Source organism: Rhamphochromis longiceps, linkage group LG23 (assembly GCF_057381845.1).
Source record: "Rhamphochromis longiceps isolate RC_006_pf linkage group LG23, R_longiceps_female_GT1.1, whole genome shotgun sequence".
NCBI classification, from domain to species: Eukaryota; Metazoa; Chordata; class Actinopteri; order Cichliformes; family Cichlidae; genus Rhamphochromis; species Rhamphochromis longiceps.
Window position 1 is genome coordinate 28,896,364 of NC_140578.1, and position 21,053 is coordinate 28,917,416.

The 21,053-nt window shown below is 42.6% G+C and overlaps 1 protein-coding gene and 11 non-coding genes across 15 annotated transcripts in view; 3 read left to right on the forward strand and 9 right to left on the reverse strand.

Annotated features, from left to right (window-relative positions):
• Nucleotides 1-738: 738 nt before the first annotated feature.
• On the reverse strand, nt 739-811 carry trnam-cau (transfer RNA methionine (anticodon CAU)). The gene has a single exon. It is a non-coding gene; the product is annotated as a tRNA-Met (tRNA).
• Nucleotides 812-1,412: 601 nt separating this feature from the next.
• trnag-gcc (transfer RNA glycine (anticodon GCC)) lies at nt 1,413-1,483 on the reverse strand. Its single transcript has one exon. It is a non-coding gene; the product is annotated as a tRNA-Gly (tRNA).
• A 122-nt stretch (nt 1,484-1,605) lies between these two features.
• On the forward strand, nt 1,606-1,677 carry trnae-cuc (transfer RNA glutamic acid (anticodon CUC)). Its single transcript has one exon. It is a non-coding gene; the product is annotated as a tRNA-Glu (tRNA).
• A 1,185-nt stretch (nt 1,678-2,862) lies between these two features.
• trnam-cau (transfer RNA methionine (anticodon CAU)) lies at nt 2,863-2,935 on the reverse strand. The gene has a single exon. It is a non-coding gene; the product is annotated as a tRNA-Met (tRNA).
• Nucleotides 2,936-3,536: 601 nt separating this feature from the next.
• On the reverse strand, nt 3,537-3,607 carry trnag-gcc (transfer RNA glycine (anticodon GCC)). The gene has a single exon. It is a non-coding gene; the product is annotated as a tRNA-Gly (tRNA).
• Nucleotides 3,608-3,729: 122 nt separating this feature from the next.
• trnae-cuc (transfer RNA glutamic acid (anticodon CUC)) lies at nt 3,730-3,801 on the forward strand. The gene has a single exon. It is a non-coding gene; the product is annotated as a tRNA-Glu (tRNA).
• A 3,870-nt stretch (nt 3,802-7,671) lies between these two features.
• On the forward strand, nt 7,672-7,743 carry trnad-guc (transfer RNA aspartic acid (anticodon GUC)). The gene has a single exon. It is a non-coding gene; the product is annotated as a tRNA-Asp (tRNA).
• A 325-nt stretch (nt 7,744-8,068) lies between these two features.
• Nucleotides 8,069-8,141, reverse strand: trnam-cau (transfer RNA methionine (anticodon CAU)). Its single transcript has one exon. It is a non-coding gene; the product is annotated as a tRNA-Met (tRNA).
• A 300-nt stretch (nt 8,142-8,441) lies between these two features.
• On the reverse strand, nt 8,442-8,512 carry trnag-gcc (transfer RNA glycine (anticodon GCC)). The gene has a single exon. It is a non-coding gene; the product is annotated as a tRNA-Gly (tRNA).
• Nucleotides 8,513-8,688: 176 nt separating this feature from the next.
• On the reverse strand, nt 8,689-8,761 carry trnak-cuu (transfer RNA lysine (anticodon CUU)). The gene has a single exon. It is a non-coding gene; the product is annotated as a tRNA-Lys (tRNA).
• A 233-nt stretch (nt 8,762-8,994) lies between these two features.
• On the reverse strand, nt 8,995-9,067 carry trnam-cau (transfer RNA methionine (anticodon CAU)). Its single transcript has one exon. It is a non-coding gene; the product is annotated as a tRNA-Met (tRNA).
• Nucleotides 9,068-11,182: 2,115 nt separating this feature from the next.
• LOC146642329 (N-chimaerin) overlaps nt 11,183-21,053 on the reverse strand; it is a 30,102-nt gene continuing 20,231 nt past the window's right edge. For 3 of the 4 annotated variants that reach the window (XM_085397269.1, XM_085397270.1, XM_085397271.1), the window contains exons 9-15: nt 17,066-17,143; nt 16,314-16,398; nt 15,718-15,891; nt 15,007-15,084; nt 14,786-14,923; nt 13,712-13,817; nt 11,186-13,592 (exon numbers count right to left, since the gene is read on the reverse strand). In XM_085397269.1, coding sequence (XP_085253395.1) covers nt 13,421-13,592; nt 13,712-13,817; nt 14,786-14,923; nt 15,007-15,084; nt 15,718-15,891; nt 16,314-16,398; nt 17,066-17,143 — 831 coding nt within the window. In that variant the 3' untranslated portion in view covers nt 11,186-13,420. Of the gene's footprint in view, nt 13,593-13,711; nt 13,818-14,785; nt 14,924-15,006; nt 15,085-15,717; nt 15,892-16,313; nt 16,399-17,065; nt 17,212-17,286; nt 20,695-21,053 lie in introns of those variants that run through there. The other variant, XM_085397272.1, reaches the window with a different exon arrangement.

A 21,053-nucleotide genomic window follows, 5' to 3' on the forward strand; every position in this document is an offset into this window, starting at 1 on the left:
ACATCGCTTGCGTGAGGCTACAAGTCACTACCTTGTGATTTCGTGATTCACATGTGGCAGGCGACAGTTCTAACGCTCAGCCACCAGCCCTTACAAGTCTGCCAATTGTCTCGTCGAATTCGCGCCACTCTCCAAAGTCTACTCTCAACAACATCTTGACTTAATGCAGATACGATGTCCAACCCAAGTTTGGTTTGCATAGACTTCTTGTTCCAACTTAACAGTCAGGCAAGAATGACTTCAAATTATCCCTCTCCATGGACCCTGTTGGCAAAGGAACTCCAGGCAACCTCCAGAGACTCAGCTCGGGAGCTGCTGATAACCAATTATCAGCCCTTGTTCATCCGCTTCCAATGCAAAGACATTCCTAACCCTACCTGGACAAAGTGTCCTAGAAGAAATAACAGGTAGGAGTCATTTGGGAGCCAACGTGTGGTGCCCCGCAATTCTGACCTGAGAAAAGAAAGAGGAATTGTGGTGAAAGTTGGATGAAGTGGTTTCAGAGGGCCGGCACACATCCATAGGGGAGGATCGCCTGCCACGTGTGAGTCTTGAAATCAAACAGATGGGAAGGCTTTCCACGGTCAATGGCAGAATGATTTGGATTGATCCCTGTTCTAGATCTCGCATCGGAGGAGGCTGAAAATCCACTACAAAGGAGTGGTTCTAAGGCTCCAGCGTCCTCGAAATGGGTAGAAGAGGTACAAAATGGATGGACCAACTCTGTACCAAAACACCTGCCTCGTGTGAGGCTCGAACTCACGACCTTCAGATTATGAGACTGACGCGCTGCCTACTGCGCCAACGAGGCTGACAGGGAACCTGAAAATGGACGATTTCTCGAAGCTGCACAGAAATGAAATTCAGCTTGGACAAACAAAGGTGAGTCCCCAGGTATTGAAGCCCTGAACGGGTTTTGGAGGTGAAGAGTGCCACAGGAGATCCTAAAAACGGTGTTTTGACCCAGCTCCGGCTTACCTGAAAGGGACAAGCGGTAGACAATGGATGGGTTGCCTTTGCCACGTACTGTGTATCAAGCGAGGCTCAAGACACCCTCTTCCCCCAAAACGGACCATTCTTCTTTTGTCTCGTAGTGCCGTCTTAAATTAAATTCCTTAATTACAGCCACATTAGCTCCACTAATAAGACACACGGGTTTACCAGCAATGTCTGTAAACATATATTCAGTCACCCACTGGCGCTGGCAGGCGACAATTCTAAGTCTGCCAATTGTCCCGCCGAATTCGCGCCACTCTCCAAAGTCTCCTCTCAACAACATCTTGACTTAATGCAGATACGATGTCCAACCCAAGTTTGGTTTGCACAGGCTTCTTGTTCCAAATCTTGATGCCGTCTGGCCGTGACCGAGAACAAACTTAATGCCCCCCAAGACCCCACGCATAAAGGAACCGTGCATTGGCCGGGAATCGAACCCGGGTCTCCCGCGTGGCAGGCGAGAATTCTACCACTGAACCACCAATGCTCACACACGTGGCAGTTTTCTCAACGAATTCGCGCCATTGCCCAAGCGCTCCTCTCGAGGCGCAGCGGAAAATGTAGCCCGATACACCCACGCGTCACTCATCAAGACACCTCTGTGGCAGCTCCCTGATGGTCTAGTGGTCAGGATTCGGCGCTCTCACCGCCGCGGCCCGGGTTCGATTCCCGGTCAGGGAAACTGCGTTTTGCCCCACCTCCGCCTTACCCGAAAGGGACAAGCGGTAGACAATGGATGGGTTGCCTTTGCCACGTACTGTGTATCAAGAGAGCCTCAAGGCACCATCTCCCCCCAAAACGGACCATTCCTTGAAGCCGTCAACAAATGAAGCAGAGTTGCCAGTTCTTCAAGCCCAGGATGAGCTGCCGTCTTGGAGGTGAAGGGTGTGACAGGACATCCAAAAAATGTGTGGCCGAACTGCGCATCAAAACATGCCTCCCGTGAGGATAGAGCTCAACACCGCCAGCTTTCGAGACTTGCGCATGGCAGGCGACAATTCTACCGCTGAGCTAACAACCCTTGCATGTCCGCCAATTGTCCCGCTGAATTCGCGCTACTGTCCAAACTCTCCTCTCCAGACGCTTAAAATGGATGCACAAACTCTGCCACGTACTGCGCATCAAAGCACATCGCTTGCGTGAGGCTACAAGTCACTACCTTGTGATTTCGTGATTCACATGTGGCAGGCGACAGTTCTAACGCTCAGCCACCAGCCCTTACAAGTCTGCCAATTGTCTCGTCGAATTCGCGCCACTCTCCAAAGTCTACTCTCAACAACATCTTGACTTAATGCAGATACGATGTCCAACCCAAGTTTGGTTTGCATAGACTTCTTGTTCCAACTTAACAGTCAGGCAAGAATGACTTCAAATTATCCCTCTCCATGGACCCTGTTGGCAAAGGAACTCCAGGCAACCTCCAGAGACTCAGCTCGGGAGCTGCTGATAACCAATTATCAGCCCTTGTTCATCCGCTTCCAATGCAAAGACATTCCTAACCCTACCTGGACAAAGTGTCCTAGAAGAAATAACAGGTAGGAGTCATTTGGGAGCCAACGTGTGGTGCCCCGCAATTCTGACCTGAGAAAAGAAAGAGGAATTGTGGTGAAAGTTGGATGAAGTGGTTTCAGAGGGCCGGCACACATCCATAGGGGAGGATCGCCTGCCACGTGTGAGTCTTGAAATCAAACAGATGGGAAGGCTTTCCACGGTCAATGGCAGAATGATTTGGATTGATCCCTGTTCTAGATCTCGCATCGGAGGAGGCTGAAAATCCACTACAAAGGAGTGGTTCTAAGGCTCCAGCGTCCTCGAAATGGGTAGAAGAGGTACAAAATGGATGGACCAACTCTGTACCAAAACACCTGCCTCGTGTGAGGCTCGAACTCACGACCTTCAGATTATGAGACTGACGCGCTGCCTACTGCGCCAACGAGGCTGACAGGGAACCTGAAAATGGACGATTTCTCGAAGCTGCACAGAAATGAAATTCAGCTTGGACAAACAAAGGTGAGTCCCCAGGTATTGAAGCCCTGAACGGGTTTTGGAGGTGAAGAGTGCCACAGGAGATCCTAAAAACGGTGTTTTGACCCAGCTCCGGCTTACCTGAAAGGGACAAGCGGTAGACAATGGATGGGTTGCCTTTGCCACGTACTGTGTATCAAGCGAGGCTCAAGACACCCTCTTCCCCCAAAACGGACCATTCTTCTTTTGTCTCGTAGTGCCGTCTTAAATTAAATTCCTTAATTACAGCCACATTAGCTCCACTAATAAGACACACGGGTTTACCAGCAATGTCTGTAAACATATATTCAGTCACCCACTGGCGCTGGCAGGCGACAATTCTAAGTCTGCCAATTGTCCCGCCGAATTCGCGCCACTCTCCAAAGTCTCCTCTCAACAACATCTTGACTTAATGCAGATACGATGTCCAACCCAAGTTTGGTTTGCACAGGCTTCTTGTTCCAAATCTTGATGCCGTCTGGCCGTGACCGAGAACAAACTTAATGCCCCCCAAGACCCCACGCATAAAGGAACCGTGCATTGGCCGGGAATCGAACCCGGGTCTCCCGCGTGGCAGGCGAGAATTCTACCACTGAACCACCAATGCTCACACACGTGGCAGTTTTCTCAACGAATTCGCGCCATTGCCCAAGCGCTCCTCTCGAGGCGCAGCGGAAAATGTAGCCCGATACACCCACGCGTCACTCATCAAGACACCTCTGTGGCAGCTCCCTGATGGTCTAGTGGTCAGGATTCGGCGCTCTCACCGCCGCGGCCCGGGTTCGATTCCCGGTCAGGGAAACTGCGTTTTGCCCCACCTCCGCCTTACCCGAAAGGGACAAGCGGTAGACAATGGATGGGTTGCCTTTGCCACGTACTGTGTATCAAGAGAGCCTCAAGGCACCATCTCCCCCCAAAACGGACCATTCCTTGAAGCCGTCAACAAATGAAGCAGAGTTGCCAGTTCTTCAAGCCCAGGATGAGCTGCCGTCTTGGAGGTGAAGGGTGTGACAGGACATCCAAAAAATGTGTGGCCGAACTGCGCATCAAAACATGCCTCCCGTGAGGATAGAGCTCAACACCGCCAGTTTTCGAGACTTGCGCATGGCAGGCGACAATTCTACCGCTGAGCTAACAACCCTTGCATGTCCGCCAATTGTCCCGCTGAATTCGCGCTACTGTCCAAACTCTCCTCTCCAGACGCTTAAAATGGATGCACAAACTCTGCCACGTACTGCGCATCAAAGCACATCGCTTGCGTGAGGCTACAAGTCACTACCTTGTGATTTCGTGATTCACATGTGGCAGGCGACAGTTCTAACGCTCAGCCACCAGCCCTTACAAGTCTGCCAATTGTCTCGTCGAATTCGCGCCACTCTCCAAAGTCTACTCTCAACAACATCTTGACTTAATGCAGATACGATGTCCAACCCAAGTTTGGTTTGCATAGACTTCTTGTTCCAACTTAACAGTCAGGCAAGAATTATCCCTCTCCATGGACCCTGTTGGCAAAGGAACTCCAGGCAACCTCCAGAGACTCAGCTCGGGAGCTGCTGATAACCAATTATCAGCCCTTGTTCATCTGCTTCCAATGCAAAGACATTCCTAACCCTACCTGGACAAAGTGTCCTAGAAGAAATAACAGGTAGGAGTCATTTGGGAGCCAACGTGTGGTGCCCCGCAATTCTACGGTGGCTGGGAAGTGCAAATCGCAACAAATTAAAAAACCACAACAAATTAAAACCCTGCAACAAATTAAAAAACCCCACAACAAATTACAAAAACCCGCAACAAATTACAAAACCCCACAATAAATTAAAAAAACCCACAACAAATTACAAAAACCCCCACAACAAATTACAAAAACTCACAACAAATTAAAAAACCCCACAACAAATTACAAAAACCCACAACAAATTTAAAAACCCCACAACAAATTACAAAAACACACAACAAATTAAAAAAAAACCCCACAACAAATTACAAAAGCACACAACAAATTACAAAAACCCACAACAAATTAAAAATCCTTGACGGGAAGGGATTTTTAATTTGCTTTCTGAAACATCAGATATGTATCGGATTCAGTACCACATACGAAAGTGACCCAGATCGGATTTGAAAATATCGGAATTGTGCTGTTTTTACACTGTCATACCATGATTGGATATGGGTCGCATAGGGTAAAAATAAAAGTCGGATTTGATGCGCTTTCGCGTGCAGTGTGAACTTCGCCAGAGCCTCCACATGTTCTCACTGTAATTTGCCCCTCATGAATGAATTTATGATTGCACTAATTTGAATGTTCAAGAGAAAATCAAATGCATTTTACTCACAGTACCCTACAAACGTCACTGCTGTTTAGTTTTCTGTCTTCATTTATGTTGGAAGCGATAGCAGAGCTGTACGTTTGAATTTGTTTCCAAAATCCCTCATTTAGATGGAAGCTAGCGAGCTAACTTCCTGCTAATTTCTAACTCTGTTAAATGTCATAAATTCCGTTTCGTTTTCATGGTTGCCTGGATGATAAACTCAATTGTTACACATGGTAGAGCAGAACGCTGATCATTTTATTACAGATGAAACCCTTTAGATAGTTTTTCAACTCTCAGTGATTTATGGACCTGCAGCAGCGTTTGAGCCCAGACATGGCTAGTGACGTCAGACCGGATAAAGAGTGATATCCTTCCAGACCATCTCCGAGGCAAGCTTTCCCAGATGAATGTGCCTGATCCCATCTGCCGGTGGATCACTGACTTCCTGACGGACAGGAAGCAGCACGTGAGGCTGGGAAAGAATGTCTCGGACTCCCGGACCATCAGCACCGGCTCCCCTCAGGGCTGTGTTCTTTCTCCTCTGCTCTTCTCCCTGTACACCAACTGCTGCACCTCCACCCACCAGTCTGTCAAGCTAATCAAGTTCGCAGATGACACCACCGTCATTGGGCTCATCTCGGACGGGGACGAGTCTGCCTACAGGAGGGAGGTTGAACGTCTGGTGTCTTGGTGCAGCCACAACAACCTGGTGCTGAATGCCCAGAAGACAGTGGAGATTATTGTGGACTTCAGGAAGCACACAGCCCCACTCCCCCCCATCATCCTGACTGACACCCCCATCACCTCTGTGGACTCATTCCGCTTCCTGGGTACCACCATCACCCAGGACCTGAAGTGGGAGCCCACCATCACCTCCGTCATCAAGAAAGCCCAGCAGAGGATGTACTTCCTGAGGCAGCTGAAGAAATTCAACCTGCCAACACGGACGATGATGCAATTCTACACTGCAATCATCGAGTCCATCCTCACCTCCTCCATCACCGTGTGGTACGCTGGAGCCACTATCAGGGACAAACAGAGACTGCAGCGTGTTGTGCGCTCTGCTGAGAAGGTGATTGGCTGCAGACTCCCATCTCTGCAGGGCCTGTACACCTCCAGGACACTGCGGCGTGCAGCCCGGATCTCAGCTGACCCTTCTCACCCTGGACACAGTCTGTTTGACCTGCTCCCCTCAGGCAGGAGGCTCCGGTCCATTCGCACCAGAACCTCTCGCCACAAGAACAGTTTCTTCCCCTCTGCTGTTGGACACATGAACAATAACCACATGATTGTCCCCGCCACTAACACATGACCCTACGCTGTGTCACTGCATCATTTCATGTTTGGCACTGATCACCACCTGCACTCATGTATATATCTTTCTACGTAGCACTCATAATTCTTATTCTCATGTATATATCTCATGTATATCTCATGCACATATCTTTCTTTCTACATAGCACTTTAATTCTTATTGTCTGCACTGAAGCACCGCAGCAATTTCCTAATGTTGTAAACCTCAACATCTGGCAATAAACCCATTCTGATTCTGATTCTGATATGAACATATCTATAACTTACCGGAATGAAAATGTCTGGAGCACACCAACAGATATTTGGAGATGGAAGAGAACTGCATATCAGCTCGTCTCACAGCTGCTATCCAGACTAGACGCCTTCTTTTGGTAACATACGATACAAGAGCTGCCTCATGTTGCTTCCAGGTGGGGAAAGAATGAAAAGATAAACCATTTTCAACCTTATTGCTTTGCCGGTCGTGCGATCTAAGTTTACAACCAACCGCACAGCAAGTACGAACCATAGCTAGTGTTATCCGTGTACTTTCGCTCCTCTTTCGCTAGCGCTTTGTTTGGGCCAGAAACATGGCGCCTCAACCAAAAATCATGGCCACGCCCCCTCTCGTGACATCACACTCCAAAAGCCCCATTAGGCTAATCGTTGCGTCACTTCCGGTATTTCAGACAATCCCTTCCCGTCAAGGATTTTTAATTTGTTGTGGGGGTTTTTGTAATTTGTTGTGGGGTTTTTTTTAATTTGTTGCGGGTTTTTAATTTGTTGTGGTTTTTTAATTTGTTGCGATTTGCACTTCCCAGCCACCATACAATTCTGACCTGAGAAAAGAAAGAGGAATTGTGGTGAAAGTTGGATGAAGTGGTTCCAGAGGGCCGGCACGCATCCATAGGGGAGGATCGCCTGTCACGTGTGAGTCTTGAAATCAAACAGATGGGAAGGCTTTCCATGGGCAATGGCAGAAACAAATGACATATCCCTCACTTTTAGTGCTGTTATTCCGATTGCTGGTATTTAAACAGTAAAGACAGTTGACAAAGATATCTCCTCGTTAGTATAGTGGTTAGTATCCCCGCCTGTCACGCGGGAGACCGGGGTTCGATTCCCCGACGGGGAGTATTTTAGTTTTTGTTTTTTTTGGGGGGTTTTTTCTTAATAAGATAAACCTTTATAACATACTATATGAAGGGTTCATAAACCTTTTTCACGGTCATATCCAAGCTTTTCAAGCACATTGCATTAGAGTGGACACTCTAATGACCATATGAAAATTAAAACAACTCATCCTAGGTTGACTTAAACGCAAAAGCTCAGAAATGAGCAGAGCTGTCTTAGCAGCCTGCCACGCATGGGGGGTGCTGGAAGTAATAGTTGATTATACAACAAAATAAGCATATGCATAACCATTTGCAAAAACAAGAAATGTGTGTGTCAAAAGATCCTGCCCCGTGTGAGGCTCGAACTTACGACCTTCAGATTATGAGACTGACGCGCTGCCTACTGCGCCAACGAGGCCTAGAATGCAACACACCAATGGACCCACAAAAGTCATATTACCAAGAAATTGTCGATATCTAAAACCGGGAAGCAAATTGGAAAGGTTAAGGATTTGAAAATGTAAGACTGATAAGTATTTTTGTCTCTTTTATTTTATTGATGCCTTCAAACAAACAAGTACAATTAGGGTCAGTAATATTAACAGTTAAGCCAAAATAAAAGCAACATAAAAAATTAAAGAAAATGCTTCTGTGTACCCAAAGAACATAGGGAACATAGAAATTAATTTATCGACTAAAAAAAAATTAAAAAGATTGTTGCATTGGCCGGGAATCGAACCCGGGCCTCCCGCGTGGCAGGCGAGAATTCTACCACTGAACCACCAATGCTCACAGATGCCCCTTATCGAATTGCTGAATTAACATGCATACATCAACAATGTCTCTCATGTCTTTCAGTGGTTTCCCACTGAAAATGACATGTAAACTTTCTAGCGTCCAAACACTGGACATCAAAATTACAAAAGAAGACAAACAGGAAGAGGGGCAAATGAGGAAAAGATTAACGCCCAACGTGGGGCTCGAACCCACGACCCTGAGATTAAGAGTCTCATGCTCTACCGACTGAGCTAGCCGGGCTTACAGCTTTAACCTCAACCCCTAGTGTTTCAAAATTCACACTTACGCTTTAGCATAGTTTTAGATGATAGGAAGACTAATACTAAAACTGATATCCAATCCAAGCAAACTAAAATTTTTAAACTACAAGACACAGTAGCTGTGAAATTCATTTATCTATAAAACATATCTCTAAAATGTACTCAAAGTGCCATAAAGTCGATTCTGTTCATATGGATGTAAACAAAATATTCTGCCCCGTGTGAGGCTCGAACTCACGACCTTCAGATTATGAGACTGACGCGCTGCCTACTGCGCCAACGAGGCTTGCCACTACAGTTAACAAGAAGGTTTTTTACACACAGCGGAGCTAAAGCTACTATGGCACTGTCATAAATAGGTAAAATTGGATACTGGAATTTCGTGAAGATCAATTGGCAACAAGTGTTGCCAATTATAAAATGTTGCCTTATAAAAATAAATAAACAAACAAAAATCCTTTATAAAACATTAACATTTTCAAAATTAGAATAGAGCACACCTGGCATTACTGTGAAGCACTTTCTGGTTTTTAAATGTGCTATATAAATAAAGTTGTACTGTATTGCATTATATTGTATTGCATTGGCACATGTAGTTCTTTTTATTTTCCAAAGGGGTGAAGTAGAACCTTCTTACTTCATAAAAGCATTATGCATAAACTGCATACCAACATTTTAGTGCATTTTTATTATAAAAATATCAACATGCAGTGCATATTTACCCAGCTGACTGTGCACTGTGCTTCTGGCACGCCACAGTGACGGTTAAGAAGTTGGCAACTACCTTCAAACTTAAAAAATGTTAAACCTGCTGACAGCTAGCACACCAAACAAAACCCTTTCACATATGTTTATTAAAACAGTCATATCCAGCAGCTTAAAAAGAAGCAAATTTGCACTGGTGTTAATAACCAAGTAACTGTAATTTAGGCGTCATGCTGATGCTAATGAGCAGGTAGTAGGTAGGCTAGTATTAGTGGCTAGTTGTTCGCTAGTCACCACCTCAAGCTAACAATATCTGCACAAAAACACGTTATTTTAAACTTAACAGAGGAAATTCACAAAAAACAATACAAGCGTCCTCATTCTAGCCCTACAGTGCCTCACCTTGTGTCATGTAGTTAACATCGTCTGCGCTTTTTTTCCTCGACGCACATGTCCGAAGTCCGTGCAGTCACCCGCTAGTAAACTCCTCTCCAGACTCTATTTCCACTGAGGTTTGCTTTAACAATATAAATAGAAATAACTAGTTTTTATGCTTCTCTAGGCAACCTAAATTCATGTGGTTATATAGTGGTAGTCTTGCTATGGTGTGTCCGAGTAAAAACCCGCATCACGACCAGTTCGAGCAGCAAATGGAGGACGCTCGAGCCAAGTCATGAGCACGTGGTGTGAAAAAGTACAAGGCGTGCCCGAACATGAAGTTTTGCTGCATAGCGCTTAAAAACAGAAGTAACTACCGTATCAAAGTCCATTATTTTATCTTACAAACTTAGTTATTTCACTTTTTTACTATTTATTTTTTATTGATTCATTTATCTTTTTTTAAAACACTGATGTCTAAAACTACCATGTATTATTTAATTTAGAAAATTATGGAGCAAAATTTAAAAAGAAAATGCTTTAAAATAGTTTAGGCATTTTGGAAGTCTTAAAAATGTTGTTTAGCCACAGTATACAATATTGTCTCAGTGTTAAAAAATGTTAATAAACATTTATTGGTTTTTGAAAATTAAAATTATACTAAAAGAAATATTGAACTTAAGAGGGAGGTTTTGTTTCCAGGTCTTGTCACTGCTCATAACACAGATACAGCAAACTGGTTACGTTCCAGGGAAATTCAAAAAGTCATCAGAAATACTGTATAAAGGGATCTGTTACATTAATTCAACAGCATTGTTACAGAATGTGGTATAACAATTATTACATTATTACAAACAACCGTTGTTGTCAAAGGTTTGTCAAAAGTAAGTCAGAGCTGCACTTGATTTAATTAATTATACTACAATTAGTAGTTTATTAGCCCAACTATGGATAAGGATTGAAAATGAAAAAAAAAAACAACTTTAAAATCTCTGTGCAGCAGTTTCATACTCTGTATCATTACCATGTTAAACTGCAATGCCCCCATTAAATCAAATGAATACTTGACTATTTTCTTTCTATCAGCTCAAAACAGTCTAGCTATTCCCCTATGACCGCTACCATCTGTCATCACCCAGAGAACTGCTAATCCCTGGATATTTTCTCTTTTTCAAACCACCGGTTGTGTGGGAAGATCACAGTAGATGAGCAGTTTGTGAAACACTCGGACCAATTTGGCCTTAAATCACCTTTCTTCCCCATTATGGTGCTCAGTTTGAACTTCAGCAGGTCTTCTTGGACACATCCATACTCAAATGAATTAAAACCCAAAATTCAGACGACCAACTTAAAGTCATATTTAATAATTTAACTTCACCATGCATAAACCATATAGAAAATACTTTACAGCAATGACAATAAAAAAAAACCCAAAACAAAACCAAAAAAACCCAACACATTTTAATCATGATGCTAAAAAAAGCAGCTGTCACAGATCACTGAAGGGTCACAAGTTTTCATCAGGTTAGTCTGATAAGAGTTAGTCTATGGTTAGACAATGTAAATAAAGAAAACAGATAACATGAAAACATAATCCATTAGAAAAATGCTGATGCTATTTTTATGTTACATCAATTTGATTTACACCCAGCAACTGTCCTTGCTTTACAAAAAAAGAAACCAAACCAAAAAAAAGCCAAAAAGGTCTTCAAGCCGGGTGGGTCTTCACTACTCAGTGAACCCCCCGACAAAAATGGGGGGAGGAATGAGTAAAGGTGAGTAGTAGCAGGTGGGGGTACATGCAGAAAGCCTTCATTTTACACCTCCACCCTTTCAAATGGCACTAGTTTAACAACAAATAAAAAAGCATGGACAGATGATTTCTATCATGGACACTGCTTTTACGGCATCAAAACATTACAGCAAACTCAAAAACCTCTGTAATCTGTCACCTGCTCTAGTCAGGGACAAATCTCATCTTCACTGCAGAAGGAAATTATCATCACTTCCTCCAGTTTCACAGTTAGATTAAGTGGCATCAACACAAGTGACAGATACATGACTTCCAAACATGTTTACAGAAGGAGAGGCAAAGCACCGATGCAAAGCAATTGGGATTCGACTTGATATTAAAACTTGCCCAATTATCCCACTCAGGCCAATAACAGAGATGGGCCTTGAAATTATCAGTGTGCTTCATTTTATTGAATTGCAGTCGGGCGAGTGATGATGAATTTCAATTAGTATTTTCATTGCAAAAATCTCCTTCATAACAAAACACTGCTTAATTACAGCACCGCTTTATACAAATGACAAACCAAAACAAAAAACAGTACTGGCCTCACGTATTTGCGTTTCAAGTCAAACGAGGGTGTCCCTCCCCTCGGCATCTGCCACTACAGCAAAGTATGACGGCTAAAGCTGCCTGACAATTACTGGTAAATACTGTGTGTTCATGTCTGACAGATGGTCTGGCACAATACTTCTTGCTCTATGTTTGTAAGTTGTGTCAGAAGCAAAATTTTCACTTGGAAAGATGCTGTTTCAGGAACTGGAAAAACGCTTCCTTTAAATAGACTCTCACTGAATTTTAAGTGTCATTTCCTATCAGGTTTTCAACACGTGGCAAGTGGAGAAGTGAGAGAATTGAAGGATTGTTAATTTGCAGCTCCGCCCGCTTCATCGCCGGGCGCAATTACACATCATCACACCACAAAAAAAGAAAAAAGAAGAAGAAGAAGAAGAAGGCGGTTTGAGGTTGCTGTGTGGTTATAATTCAGCGACGGGGCAAAAGGGAGAGCTATGAAGCAAAAGCAGAGCAAAAGAAGAGAAAGGAAAAAAGAAAGGCCATAGGTCCAAATCACTTTAGTTCCATTTGGAGGAATGAGTATGCGCCAAACGTGAGCAATACACTTTTTCCAGTCATTCATTCATTCATTCATCCGGCTGTCTACTGTTAGGAAGCCAGTGCTGCTGCTTCTTCTCTTCAAGAGGATCAAACGGGACACACTGACACTAAGAAAACAACGAAAACTTACCAGGACTTTCAATGATAAACACTAACCAAGCTAACATTTTCAATACAGTTATGTTTTTCCACAATCCAAAATGTCAAGGCATCCTTGTAGGAAGAAATGACAAGAACTTAAAGATAGATGGTGCAGTGTTTCTACCACACATTGTTAATTCTCTCGCTGATACAGGGTGTTTCTAATACCAACTCATAGAGACAAAGTAGAGCTCGTTGACTTGATGTTTTGCTCCTATTTTCATTAAACTTTAGGGAAATGCTGGGTCCTTCCATCCACTTCTTCACTCAAAGTTGCTGTGTCTCAAGATAGATTTTGTTAAATTGCTTTCATGAAGACAGACACTTCCTTCATTTCTCGATTTATCCAACCATCACAAAAGCAGGTAGTATATTTTTTGAATCCTCTCTAGCGAGACACAAGTATCTTGCATGTTTCTCCTTCATTTTCTCATTAGAAGCCACCTTTTTATCTTTAAAAGCATTCAAGTGTCATCCCCAGTCTCTCTTTTTATCTCCTCTTGCACCTCAGAACAACACATCTTCATTGGTAATGAGACTTTCCACCACAAGTCTCTGATATCGGATATCGTTGAGTGCCGTCATGGCGTCCAGCTCGGGCGCCCTCATAAGTGTTGGGCCGAAGACGATGCCTAAATTCTCGCTAGTCATGAGATTCTCCTTCTCGTATTGTGTCACTCTGAATGAAGAAAGATACCAATTTATATAATATGTAAAAACAACAGTCAAATAATAATGGAGATACCAAAGAAATAAGTATGTAACAAAGTAAAACAACTGCTCGTGTGTGTGTCTGACCTCTTGAGGTGACCCATGAGGTATCGCAGCGTCTCGCAGTGAGCTGGTGGCAGCAGCTTCAAGGCCTCATGGAGGGCCTCCAGTCGTTTCTCTGGGTCTGTTATTTCTACAACACACACACACGAAAATATTGAGATAGTGCATCTATACAAATGATAGGTTTAGCCTCCAGGTCAATATTTTGAATAGATGTCTTTCAGAAATAAAAAACAAAAAACAAAAGACCTCAAGTCTCATTTGATTTAACAATATTTTCCTAATGAGTTTATGACCTTTGTCACAAGTTTTAAGTATTATTTTAATGAAATTCTATGGTAATTTACCACATTTGATCTAAAATAAAAAAATAAAGCAAGCTATGGCTTTAAGTATGTGTAATTTACAATTTTGTTTTAATTTTGGGGCCCACTATGTAGAGATTTTGGCCTTTAAAATAAAAATATTAAATAATAAATATCAGGTCTGTGATGAGAATATTTTTAGCCAGCATCATACAAGTGTGGTTTAATTTAGGTACCTTTAAAATAATTTCTGTTCAAGAAACAGCCCGAACAGACATAGACTTCTGTTAAGGAGGGTAATAGATACTCTTTGGGTAAAGTATAAGCAAACCAACCATACCACATTATCACCTCCCCAAAAACCAAGATGACATAGTTCCATAAACTTTAACAACCAATGGTGGCTACGTCCATCTTCTATTTAACAGTCTGTTTTCAGGAGTTCTAACTAAGGTTTTATTGAATCTGTTTAAATTTTTACAGTTATTTCAGAAACCTAAATTTCTCCAATAGGAAGCTTAGAAGTCTCATGAGAGTGAATACTGGCGTGTCTAAACCGCCTTCATTTGGCTAACATCGTTTAAAAATGTAACCATACAATTTTAACTGATGTTAACCAGGGGTATTCAATTAAAATTTAAAGAGGATCCAGACTGAGAGTTGCCTCTTGGTGACCTACAAAAGAGAGGGTTGTCTAGGACTCCTTTTGTTGCTTATTTCCCTATAACCCTGAACAAGTCATCTTTGAGTTTTAAGGTAAATTGTGGTTAAAAGCCTGAACGTTAAGACCTACTTGCAGCTTCTATGAAGCGTGGGTAGGCATCATACGTGATGAGGGGTATGGGCAGCTCTCTGAAGTACAGTTTGAGGGCTCCGGTGATGATGTTGATGTCCTCGTAAGCATTTGAGGATATGTCTGCTTTCTCTCCGTCTGTGGAGGAACAATCGTGCGCATGACATTTAATTGATTTGGCAAAAGAACCTGCTTATGGAACATTGGGGGGCGACACTTACCTCTATCAAAGGCCAGTTTAACGTCTTCAATCAGCTCGCTGAAGCCTGATATTCTGTATAAACCTTCTGACTGAAGACCTGGAAGGTTTAAATCATACCAATATTAATTTGATGACTACGATAAGCTTAAATTCTGCATAACCAACTAAAAAAAATTCAGTGTACAGCCTCTCAGATGAGAATGTTTTCTATTTATGTCTTAAAGAAATGATAAAATTTATGTTTCTTTCCTGCTATTAGCAAATACAACTGAAATGGATGCAAAAATGATTATTAAACACACACAAACACAACATATGTGAAGGCAGAAGAAAGAAATAAAGCGTGGGGTGAAGACTTCAACTGTCTCTCTCGCTCCAGTCAAGTTCAATCTTTTCAAGTCTTTATTGATTTCACGTATTAGTTTCACTCAAGTCATCAATAAAATGCTGTCTGCGGCAGCTGTCTTGAAGGGAAAACTGTCACTCTCCACACACGCACACACACACACACACCTACATTCACAGATGAAGCGGCCTGCGTACATCTTTTTAGCATTGAGTGGGTGGGCTGACACACACAAAGGCAATCGCATCTTGCGTATGAACGCCAGCCTCGTGGGTGTTCTCCTTTCCTCCCCCTACTTCTCTTAACCTTGCTGCAAACAATACTTAAAAGCCTTTTTCTGTTATATAATCTCTGAGTCACACATACACGCTCTCTTTCTCTCACCTCTGGCCTCAATTTCCTGTATACACATGTCGACCACCATGGGCCTCTTGGTGTTGTGGGCCTTGACCAGCGTTGTCAGGTCACAGCTGTACACCTTCTTGACGTGCCGAAGGTCTGGCTGGCAGTCGTTGGGTACGACTTTGGAGCACTGCTTATGGACGTTCAACCCACAATCTGACAAAGAAACCCAGAATTTTGTTTTATGTCACTTTATGTCCATTTTTAGACATCTCTGTTTTTTTATTTTTTATTTTACTTGTGATGATCCTTAAGAGTCATTGTTAGACTGCATGATGAAAGTTGCTTTTAAATGTAGGCGTTGCAGAAGCCCAGTTCAATCACCCACACATGCAGTAGTGATCACACTGACAGCTTGTTCTTTGGCACCCAAGCCAGTCTTTTAACATTTTAAAATCCATGAAACGGCGCAGATGAGTCAACAACAGTGAAAGTGATTAACTTTAGCCTGCTCTCCTACTTTCGAGTCATGCTTTAAGACAGAAAGTACGAGTGAAAGAATTGGAAACTGAATCATGATTGGAAGAGAAAAATTACTTTATGGCGAGAAGGAATGTGCTTGTTTGTTTGTGACTTACCTGCACATTTCACTCCCTGAGCAATGAGACCCCACATGAAGTTGGCACAGTACTCACACCAGTGGGGACCCCTGAATGTATGAACCTGGTTAAATAGGCATAAAAAAAGACAAACTCGATGTGTTTAAACGTTATATTTGCCACAATAATTATTAAACAGCAGCAGATTGGGTCAGAGAAAAAATAAAAAGAGTGAAACACATCAGTCAAAATAGCCAATAATTGTATATTTGAGAGAAAAGGGTGGGAAAATTATTCATATGATCCAGATTGGGTCAAGTAATACCTGAATACCAGCAGTAACCTTTATTAGAGACGGACAAAAGACTGATGGAGACACAACAGGAGTGCTGAAAGGGTGCTCAGAGACAATTTATAGTGAGAGCAGAGTTTTAATCTGCTCATTTATTGCACAAATTGGCTCTGTATAATGAAATGCTAATAACCTCCATCACATCGCAGTACTCTTTGTGTGTCTGTGTGTGTGTCTGTCCACATTTCTCTTGGGCTCGGGACACTGTGGCTCTGTTGTGCCTCTCACTAATAATACACAAAATCATTATACGGGAATCTAAAAGTAAACAAAGGCTGAAAACATGAAGATTGTGTGTGTCTGTGTGCGTTTGTGTGTGTTTCTTAACACTCTAAGCCTTCTATGGTGAATTTGAATAAGTCCCCACGAGCTGAATCAGCGATTCTGGCAGCACACTCACACACATAAATAGGATTTGGGGAGCAAAGGAGTGTCTCACCTTGAAGTTGTGGACCTTCTCGTACTTGGGCGCCAAGTCGCTCTCCCTCAGGGTGGCCCGCCGCACCAGTGATGTGAGCTGTGAAAGGGCAAAAGATCGGATTGGATGCCAGAAAGTGGAAGCAGGGGAGGTGGGTTTGGAGGGGGCTGTTGCCCGGTTGGCTGCAGCACTGGGGTCCGAGGAGCCCGCGGAGAGTGGCAAGGAGGGAATTGAACCAGCACTGGCATTCAAGGCGAGCGCGGCAGTAAACAAAGAGCCCTTCTGACTTATTTCCTTCTCGCCTCGCCTGCGTGACTTCTTTTTACCCCTCCTAACAACATACGACTCTTGGCTCGGCATTGTGGGATCAACAGAGAAAAAGAAAAAATAATATAAAAGAAAACAAAGTTCAAATCCCACTGATTAAAACAATAAACCAAACAGCCTGCTGAAAAATTTAATTATTCTTAAAGGCTGCTTTAAAATAAAATAAAATAAATAAATAACATAAGAAAAAAAAAATCCCAGAATAATTAATAAAGTAAAAAAAAAAAAATAGCAAAACAACTATACTAAATCATCTCACAGCTCCATCTGACAACAACAACCCAAACCGAATTCCAGTTCATTAAAAAACAAAAAACAAACAGAAAACAAACAAACAGAAAAAGCCAGGCAGGCAACAAGAAATCTGTCCTGAAAACTTCAGTGAATAAAACTCAATAAATCTCCACTCCTTGGAAGGTGTTTGTGAAATCCTGATGCGACAGAATTCCTGTGTCTCGCTCTCGTGTAGGTGAACGCGTCAACCCACATGGCTCTGTATATATGTGTGTGTGTGTGTGTGTGTGTTAATCCGCTTTCCCCATCCTCTACACCAGGCAGAAACAGCGCTTGGGAGGGAGGGAGGCGGAGAGAGCCAGAAGAGGAGGAGGAAGGTGGGGGGAGTAAGCTGAGCTACGGTGCAGCAATGGATGAATTTAACAGGTCACAATGAGAGGGGAAGGAGCCAATCAGGATGCTGCATTTTCTTGTTGTTCGTCACCAATTCTGCCACCTCGATGGTCCCAGGAGAGACGGCGAAAAGGAGGGAGAACGAGCTGAGAAACAATATGTTGTTTCATTCATTCCTTCACATTTTTTTCTTCCTCTTTGTTTCCCCCCGTTTTCCTTTGTCATTCCACCTGCAGCAGCTGGATGCTTTTCCACTAAAAGCTTCCAGTATTTATGACAACTAGGAGCTGCTGTATCTGCCTTATACACCCGGCGGTAACAGATAAACACAAACCTTGTGTCCTCGTGTTGCTCTTGGGTTGCATCCATTGTCTCATGCCACATAAGGAACATTATATAAGAGCAGTTTAGTCTGGACTTAAGTGCACTTTAGAAGACGTCCCTTGTCAAGTACTGCCTCTGGGAAGGGGGATGTTTTCTCTTTTTCGACTTGTTTTTGGGCAAAGAATATGTAAGATTTACAAGCTGTGTGTTTTCTATGGTCCCACAGATAGATATAACCAAAGAAACGTGTGGATTTTTTCATCACAAATCCAATTAAAACAAGCTGCCGCACATCCAACTTCATTAATTCTCAGCTTATACACACAACACAGTGAATATGTATGACTGATCATGGATATTTAATGACTGTTGTCACTGTGCTGAATGCAGCGGGGTGCAGGTTGGCGCACAAAAGAGCACTTTGATCACAGTCAGATGCAAAAAGGGCAAAAAAAAAAAAAAAAAAGACAGAAAAGGAAGAACCATAACAGCTGTAGATAAAATCTGCAGAGCTAAAAGTCACCGGATATTACTGAGTTTTTCTATCATTTTCTCAGGTAGACCAAAAAGTGCAATCTTATTTTTCCGCCACATTTCACCTCACCGTCCAGTGATTTCAATCTGATAACAAGGCTTTAACAATTAATGTTTAAAAACGCACGTCTGAATCGCCCTCAAAGGCACAGTAAAACAGAGTTTAACCCCCGTAACTAAAGGTGATTAGCTGCATGAAAAAAAATACGAATTTCCTTCTCGTGTTTGTTGTTCCCACAGTGAGCTGCCTCTGGTCTCAATGTCACTGGCGTACTGCTTTGTCTGCAAATCCACCCAATTATGAAGGCACACACGTACACAGGACTACCCCCATCACACACACACACACACACACACACAGTGATGTATGAGGTGCAGTGCAGGTGGTCATGCACTGCAGGTCACATAAGGCCTCATGATGCTGAGCAGTGGTTTAGCAGATAAACATACTGCACTGTGGGTGTTTGTGTGTGTGTGTGGAAACTGGATTATATTATTGTGTGTATGTGTTTGTGTGTGTATGCAGGGGTCTTGGGGGTTTTGTAGTATAAGCCTGAATGCAGCTGCATGCACTCATCAGCACAAACTCACAGTTGCAGAACTGAAATTTGCATTAGAAGTTGCTCAGTCATTAGCAAGATGACCAAGAAACCTCGCATCTTCCTATTTAAAAAAAAAAAGAAAGAAAAAAAAAGAAAGAGAAAAAAACCTCGACCGACAGGAAAAAAGTTTCCCCTCAGTTCCTGCTTTAACACTAATTAATTCACATCTGAACGAAAATTAATGAGCCGACAACAAACTTGATTCCTGTATACTTCGTAGCTTTTGGGACATAGCAGGTTTCTGCAGGCAAACCGCTGTTATGTAATTTTACTGCAGAGCCCTTGGCTGGAGGCCATCTCTCCTCTGCATCCATCCTCCGCCTCCTTCTTCTTTTTCTTCACCTTCTTTCTCCATGTTCCTCAACTCTCATCCTTCTATCCTGCTGCTGCATTTACACCAACTTTCCTCTGCTCATTTGAATTCTCTACGTGGTCTCTTAACATTTAAAGACCTAATCTTTTTAGATATATGTGTTTATCATTTATACGTTTTGGTGGTATATACGCTCACATTAGGCATTATGAATGTTATAACCTCTAGTAACACAGGTAAGGTTCAGAGACTTTAAGAAATTACATAATACCTCATACTGCTCACAGTATAAATCCAGTATGAACTAAACTATCACTTGTTAAACTGAAACAGAAATGTAGAACTTTTTATTACCATGTTGTATACACTGTTACCAAAAATGGTTAAATAGCTAAGAAAAACACGCCCTATCAATGGTCTGCTGCACTTTTTCAAAGTCTTGAACAAAATTCTGTTGCAGATACAAATTTTGGCGACCATTATCTTGCGTTCAGGTGACGTACGCTGAACATGCAACTTGAAACGGACACAAATGGAGAACCTAACACTGCACATTGGCCGAACCTGATAAAGAGGTGATGGGATTCATACAGACATCTGAAAAGGTCTTTATCAACAGGAAAAACCTGTACAACTTATTAAAATACATTTACACACCCAAAATTTATGCTTTCCTTCACATTTTCCAAAGCTGTCAGGCAGGTCAGATTGAATTCTTTTGCAGGGCCGAATTTGCCCACTGTGCCCTATGTTTGACATCCATGTACTAGAGGATTGTTGCATTGCTTGGACCAGCCTAAAGTAACAGATTTACATTAATGCAGCGCTTTAGTGTAATTAACAGTAATTAATTAAGTCGTGTTATCTGAAACCAAAGTCTGTGATACTTTTCAAAAGTCTTAATTCAGTATTTAGAGGTGAGTGAAACGAAATTCTGTCACAAATACAAATTTTGGTGAATAAATGATAATCACTGCATGTATGACCATGCTTGTGAAAAGTTTAGTTCAGATTGGACGACCCGTTAACGAGGAGATAGGGTACATACAGTAATGTATACATTATGCTACTAAGCCAGCAAATAACCAAAATATATACATTTCTTTTTTTTCCATTTTTAATTATCCCACATGTCTGGACTTCACAGTGTAGACTCCAATGTCCTCATCCTTTGCCACTCCTCTGATTAAAATGAAAAAAACTAGGACTCATCTCAGTGACTGTAAACTTCAGCCAACATTTCTTATTCAATCCCCCGCCAAGGCCTTCAGGTCAGTTGCCA